Raw genomic sequence first — 7,753 nt, 5'->3', positions numbered from 1 at the left:
TCAAAGGACACCCCTAAATTCATAAGGTCATGGAAACATAAAGAAAAAATGTAGGCATAATCTTGTCAGTTTAGTAACTGAGAAATAGTAATAAATCATGAATAAAGTTTACGCCATCAACATTCCTCCAGACTCCACACCAGACTTTCATCCGGGGCACCCTGGAGGGGGAGAGGTGAGACTCTTTGGTTCCAAAGGAGCCAGTCTCAGCAACTGAAAACCCCCAGAAATCAACCGTCGCCATGCTCACGTTCACTTTCCACATGCTCGGGTCGAGCCTCACTCACACGTGAACCTATTCCTGGATCTCTCATACTTTACACACTAATATTTCAAAAGTAGAACACCACAATTGATGGGGTTTAAAATAGAAGGCAACCAATCTTAGAAGGAAATATATTTTTTTACATATACATATATATATATATATATATATATATATGCACATGGGGACTGGAGTGATAGCACCACGGTAGGGCATTTGCCTTGTGCGCAGCCAGCCCGGCCGAGCCAGATTTGATTCCTCCACCCCTCTCGGAGAGCCTGGCAAGCTACCGAGAGTATTTCATATGCCAAACACAGTAACAAAAAGTCTCACAATGGAGACGTTACTGGGCACCCTCAAGCAAATTGATGAACAACGGAAGGACACTGACAGTGACATATATGCGCACAAGGCTCAACCTTTAACAACATGTTACTAATTTCTTATAGAAGGCCTTAATGGCTCTGGGTGAAATACAAAAATCTTCACACACTTTCCTCCAAGAGCCCTTTTTTGTCTCATTTTTAGTGGATTATTCATAATAAGCAATACCAAATAAATTATTTTGGTTTTGCTTTGGGGACAGGGTTAGGGGTTAGGGATGGAAACATTCAAAACATGGTGGTGGGAAGGTGTAATGTTGGTGAGATTGGTGTTTGAATATTAAATAGAAACTGCCCTCCCATTGTTCATTGATTTCCTCGAGTGGGCCCAGTAACATCTCCATTGTGAGACTTCTTGTTACTGTGTTTGGCATATTGAATGCTCTCGGTAGCTTGCCAGGCTCTCCAAGAGGGGTGGAGGAATCAAACCCGGCTCAACCGGGCTGGCTGCGTGCAAGGCAAACGCCCTACTGCTTTGCTATCACTCCAGTTCGCCAAATATTAAATGTAATCAAATATTGTGAATGACTTTGTAAAAATAAAATAAAATTTTAAAAATATGAATAACTAAGAATTGATTAGTTCAGGGCATCACAATAAATTATATTCAAGTTGAAGAGTTTTCAAATACTTATGTGTGTATATGTTTATAGCAGATACTTTAAGTACTATATTTGTACATGCAAAATATCTAAAAATACTAATTTTAAACACAAAAGAATAGCTTTATAGTGGACAGTCATATAAAATAGGCATATTTCATAATCTCAAGAAATAAAAGAAAGTGTTAGCAATAATAAAAATAAAATAAATGTTCGAAATTATTCAATAAAAATATAATTTTTGTAATATTTTGACAAAGTTTACAAAACTAACCATAATCATGCAAAAAGCAGAAAAACAATTAGAGCACACAATGTAAAATTTGTGCAAAAAATAATTTCCACCCAATATTCTTGAAATGTGGCCTACCCGAGTTCGATTCCTCCACCCCTCTCGGAGAGCCCTGCAAGCTACCCGCACGGCAGAGCCTGGCAAGCTCCCCATGGCGTATTCGATATGCCAAACACAGTAACATCAAAGTCTCCAATGGAGACGTTACTGGGCCCGCTCGAGCAAATCGACGAACAACGGGAGGGCCTTTACCTTTACCTTATCCTTGAGAGTTAAGGAAAGAGGTGTATTATTATAAATAAAACCTCGGAGAGCCCGGCAAGCTACCGAGAGTATTCGATATGCCAGACACAGTAACAACAAAGTCTCCAATGGAGACGTTACTGGGCCCGCTTGAGCAAATTGACGATCAACGGGAGGGCCTTTACCTTTACCTTTAAACACAAAAATAGTATAAGTAATTGGAATAGGTAATTGAAATATTACCTATTCCAATTAATATTCCAATTAATGCAATATTCCAATTAATATTCCAATTACAATACTGTTTTGACAATGAGAGATAAATTTTAGACAATTGGTGACGCAAATAGTGTTAGAGACTTATATGTCAATAATAGTTCAGTGTTTATACTAATAGTAATGGTTGTATTGAATTTACCTAGTGGACTATTCTGATTTGTTATAAGTCTATATTACTATATTGAGGAACAAGTGAAATGCCAAGTTGTTAAGAAACGAAAGCTCCCTGGTATTAAGGATTTTTTTTTTCTATTATAGTTTCGAAATAAAAATAAATAGGGAAGTACAGTCACACACTCATTCTTCCAATTTTGGAGGTGTTTACAATCAAGTTAATGAAATTCTGATTTATTTTCTAAGAGTTTTGTATTTAGGGCAATCCTTTTTTCCTTTTCTTTTCTTTTTTTTTCTTTTTTCTTTCTTTCTTTCTTTCTTTTTTTCTTTTTTTTTTTTTTTTTTGCTAGCAGGATTTGTCAAAATGTCCCAGCACAATGGGATATCTTAAGATCTTGTTGGCCTTAAGCACTGTGTAAAAGCTGTAGTACTTTGGGGAAACTGTTACTTCATTGTGATTGTGTAGATTGAAGCAATTCACAGTGATTGCTGTATTCTTCTTTGTTCTATTTATTAAGTTAATTGTTACATTCTGAACAGTCTCTAGAGGGCATTTCTTTTTCTTTCCACTTTTAATTTCAATTAATCCCTTGTGTCTCATGATCAAAATGATAAAGCCATGACTTCTGTTAGTGTACAATTGCAAGCAATAATTCTTTGTTAAAAAAATTGGGTTCTTTTAAATTGACTTCCAAAAATTAATTTCCATAAAAGTATTACATTTATATTTAGATTTTTATGGAGATTATTTTATTATCATGAAAATATAATAGAAAAAATGAATCTTATCTGACAGGACATAGGATAGTTATTGAAATAGCTTTAATAGCTAGGTCCTGTTATTTTACCATGAATGAATGTAAAATATATTAGCAGGCATATAGTCTCTAAATTGCTTGTGTTTTAGATCAAATCCAGAAATAAATATTAGGATTGTGGTCACTGTTGAAATAATTAAATATTTTAAAATTATAGTTAGGGGAATGTTCATTTATTTTTGACTAGTGTCTACTATTTTTCTATAGGGGAAAATATCAACATATTCAGAACTTGGTAAGTCTGTTATAATTTGTAATGAATCTCTAGATTATAAATGAAAGCAATTTTGCAAGTGCAAGTCAATTATTTTCTTTGCCTTTTTAATTCTTATATTTATCTTTTTTTATGTAGATGCAACATTAGACACTACCTGATTTAGCACAATTTTCTATAAGAAGACCGAATATTTGAAACCAAAGAAAAAATAAAATGAGATAAAGAAACAATGGAGAAGTAGCACATTATGACAAAATACTGAATTGTATTTATTAGCGTTTCTGAATTATAGATATGTTTATAAATCATTATTTGCATCCATTTTAGTTTATATATTTATAAAGTATTTTCATAGTATTTTAAATTACAAATTGATACTGCTATACTTGTGAAGATGTTATAACAACTTTCAGTAATTTATGAAGCATTTATTATAAATAGAAAATACATTTCAACAGTTAGTTTCTCTCCATAAATCTTATATGATTCAATTCCTTTGGAATTTTGAGCTCAAATTTAAATTATTTTGTCCATTTAAATTGGGAAGAAGGAAAAACTCATGTTGTAAAGATACTTGTGGTTTGAATTTAACTGTTAGCGAATTGATCTATCTGTAATTTTAGTTTTATTTTCAAAATTGGGTAAATCCTTAAACTTGTTTATCTTTTTATTTTTCCAGGCTCACCACTTTAAAAACTTCTGTCATCTGTCTACTTATGGAGTTTTCCTCTTTATTAAATAGATTTCCTATCTGAAATGAACAACCAGTCAAGAGAGATTGAGTTCATTCTGCTGGGACTGACTGATGATCCACATTTGCAAATTGTGATTTTTGTGTTTCTCTTTCTAAATTATATTCTGAGTGTCCTGGGAAACTTATCCATCATCCTCCTGACCTTGCTGGATCCTCGCCTCAAAACTCCTATGTATTTCTTTCTCAGAAATTTCTCCTTCTTGGAAGTTTCATTGACAACAATATGTATTCCCAGATTCCTCATTACCATTGTGACTAAAAACAAAGTCATTTCCTACAATGGTTGTGCGTCTCAGTTATTCTTTTTCCTCTTACTAGGAGTGACAGAATTTTACCTATTGGCTGCCATGTCTTTTGACCGGTATGTAGCAATCTGCAAACCCTTACATTACCCCATCATTATGAGCAACAGAGTGTGCTACCAACTTGTATTCAGTTCGTGGACAGCTGGATTTCTGATTACCTTTCCACCATTGGTCATGGGATTGAAACTGGAATTCTGCGCTTCCAAAGTAATTGATCATTTTATATGTGACACTTCTCCTGTTCTACAGATATCTTGTACAGATACCCGTTTGCTAGAATTGATTTCTTTTGTCTCAGCTGTCATAACACTTGTGGTTACATTGCTGTTAGTCACTCTTTCCTACACATACATTATCAGAACCATTCTAAAGATGCCTTCTGCTCAAAATAGAAGAAAGGCATTTTCCACTTGTTCTTCACATATGATTGTGGTCTCTCTTACTTACGGCAGCTGTATCTTTATCTATATGAAACCATCAGCAAAAGAAAGGGTGACTTTATCCAAGGGTGTAGCAGTTATTTATACCTCAGTTGCCCCTTTATTAAATCCATTCATTTACACTCTAAGGAACCAGCAAGTTAAGCAAGCCTTCAAGGATATAATCCATAAGATTTTCCTTTTTTTCAAAAAATAAGAAAAATATTTTAAAATATTGGAAATATAATTTTGCTCATCTTCAAGGTTTTCAATAGTATTTTCTTCTCGTGGTATTTTAACCAAATATTTTAGCATAATAAACTTCTATTAATGCTTAATGTTTTTTATTCTATAGTTAAGATTCCTTTCTTCATATCATTCACACAAATGTTAAATTTAATTTGCTCTGCATACGTGGTACTGGCCTCCAACGGAAATATTTTAGTTACTAAGTAATTAGAGGATAATCTTATAGGTCCAATATAATAATATGCATTTTTAAATGCTCTGGTATATAATTCAAATGTCACTTCAAACCTTATAGTTCAGAGTACACATTTTTGAGCCAGTCAGTCAAGGTTTAAATTCAGATATATGTGTGAGCTTGACCATATTTTTCAAATTGTTTGTTGCTAACTATCTCGTTATTAAATATATGCAATAAAATAATTATTTTACAAGGTTATTTTGAGAATAGGATTAGGTACTCTGTATAAAGTGATTCTGAATCTGAATTTACCAGACTGAGTTCTCAGGTGATATTAGCTGATCTTGGAGAAAAAGAACAGCTAATGTATTACCTTCAGTGAGAAAGCACTCAGGAAGCAAGAATTTGTAAATATTATAATATGTAGGACTTTGTATTGCAGGTTTATAGACCTGAAATTTTTGAGTAAGAACCTTGTTATTTTATTTAGATACAGAATCTACTGTCTCATCCTTAAATACATTTTAATTCATCTGAACACTAGAGTATGGGAACATAACTGTAGGTCATTTAAAGACAGCTTTTCAGGGAAGCATACTATACTTTAATTTATGAAACACTTTCAATTTTAACTTTAAGAACAGTTAAGAAGATTATCATTTATATCCTGCCATGCTTTTACAAAAATCATCTACAAAGAAATTCCTAAAATTCACAGTGTTCTGTACTTGGATATAATAGGCTATAATATACATATAAGTGGTAAAAATTAAATAGCAAGTTACTTGAAAGTGTAAATGTTATCTATGAAACTTGAACAGAAATAACTTAGATTGAGTTGTGTTCTGATTTATGTTCAAATTTTAAGCCAACATTATTAAGCATTTTCTTTCCTATGGTAGACAGAAGAGTAAATCCAAGCTATTAACTCCCAAATTTTCTATCCACATAGTTATGTTGTATTTATTAATATTTAAGATCCAACAAGACTTTTAAAAAACTACCTGATCCTATTAGATACATGATTTTTTATTTTTTATGCATGTTTTATGTTGTCCCTTTTTTGAGAGTCCTTTGATTAGAAAAAATTTAATTTAAAAAAATAAAATAAAATAAATTAATTTTAATGAGATCAAGCTTATCAATTTTTTTCTCTTTTGAAATTTTTGGCTTTAGTGCTACCTATGCAAACTACTGCTTATTCTAAATTCACAAACTTTTATAAAATAATTTTTTCAAAATCACAATCTTTGTGCGTACATATAGATTTCTGAGTTTTTTTTTCAGTGTTGATTTTTTATGTAGTGTGAATTGGAGAAACATTTCTTTTGTGTGCAGATATCTGCCTATTCCAAATTGAGAAGACCATTATTTTATCTTGAAATATTCTTATCAGCCTTCCTTGTTAAAAATTATTTAGTGGTTATGAAGATAGCATGATAGTCAGGGATACATGATGACATGTGCCAGGACCTGACTTTTAATTTCGGCCCCATATGGTCCAATCACCACACCACAGATATAGCCCTTCAGCTTCTGATCACGCTCAGGAATGAGTCTGATCTTCTCAAGCACACTGCACTGCTTCTGAGGCCGTCAGAATCACATGGTCCCAAAACTGATCTGCTTGGACGTTTTGGCCTCATATTTCTAGCAGTACCACTTTCATCCCTCTGGGCATTGATTTGAGGGCCACTCAAAAATTAACTGACTTTATGTGATTCTATGTGATTCTCCTTTAACGTTTGTAAATCTATTTCATGTTCTGCTTATATCACATTATCTTAATTATTAGCTTCGTATTTTTAATTACCCAGTATATTTTTGCTCTTTCTAGTTGTTTTCCCCCTTCAGTAATTTTTGACTATTTGAGGCTTTTGCAGATTTGTTTGAATTTTAATATTAGCTTGACCAATTTCACAAAAATGTCGATTTGCTCGAGCGGGCCCAGTAACGTCTCCATTGGAGACTTTGTTGTTACTGTGTTTGGCATATCGAATACTCTCGGTAGCTTGCCGGGTTCTCTGAGAGGGGCGGAAGAATTGAACTCGGGTCGGCCATGTTGGCCGCTTGTAAGGCGAACGCCCTACCCGCTGTGCTATCGCTCCAGCCCTTCAGGTAGGGCGTTCGCCCTACAAGCGGCCAACATGGCCGACCCGAGTTCGATTCCTCCACCCCCCTCGGAGAGCCCGGCAAGCTACCGAGAGTATTCGATATGCCAGACACAGTAACAACAAAGTCTCCAATGGAGACGTTACTGGGCCCACTCAAGCAAATCAACGATCAACGGGAGGGCCTTTCACAAAAACAAGTTGCTGAAATTTTTATAAGCATCTCTTCATAACTGTAGATCTGCCTTGAACATATTGCCATCTTCATTACAATCTGAGTCTGATATTTGTGAACATGAGTTGTCTTTACATTAACTGCATCTTCCTTGAGGTATTTAAAATAGTTCTAAATTTCTGAGAATTATTTCACTGAATAAAATTTATATAAAAATTCATTTCTAAAATTTTATATAAATCCTAATTTAATTTCTGAATTTTTATATAATCCTAATCAAAACAACAATTATATGCCACTTCATAAGCACACATACATACACACACAACCCAAAACAAAACACACATAA

At 33.6% G+C, this 7,753-nt stretch overlaps 1 protein-coding gene across 1 annotated transcript; it reads left to right on the top strand.

Annotated features, from left to right (window-relative positions):
- The first annotated feature begins 3,969 nt into the window (after window positions 1–3,969).
- On the top strand, window positions 3,970–4,908 carry LOC130024801 (olfactory receptor 6C6-like). The gene has a single exon (XM_056115583.1). The coding sequence runs from the start codon at window positions 3,970–3,972 to the stop codon at window positions 4,906–4,908; it is 939 nt and encodes a 312-aa protein (XP_055971558.1).
- Window positions 4,909–7,753: the final 2,845 nt, after the last annotated feature.

Source organism: Sorex fumeus, unplaced genomic scaffold (genome assembly GCF_029834395.1).
Source record: "Sorex fumeus unplaced genomic scaffold, SorFum_2.1 ptg000029l, whole genome shotgun sequence".
Lineage (NCBI taxonomy): Eukaryota > Metazoa > Chordata > Mammalia > Eulipotyphla > Soricidae > Sorex > Sorex fumeus.
This window is presented reverse-complemented; position numbering and strand designations above follow the sequence as displayed.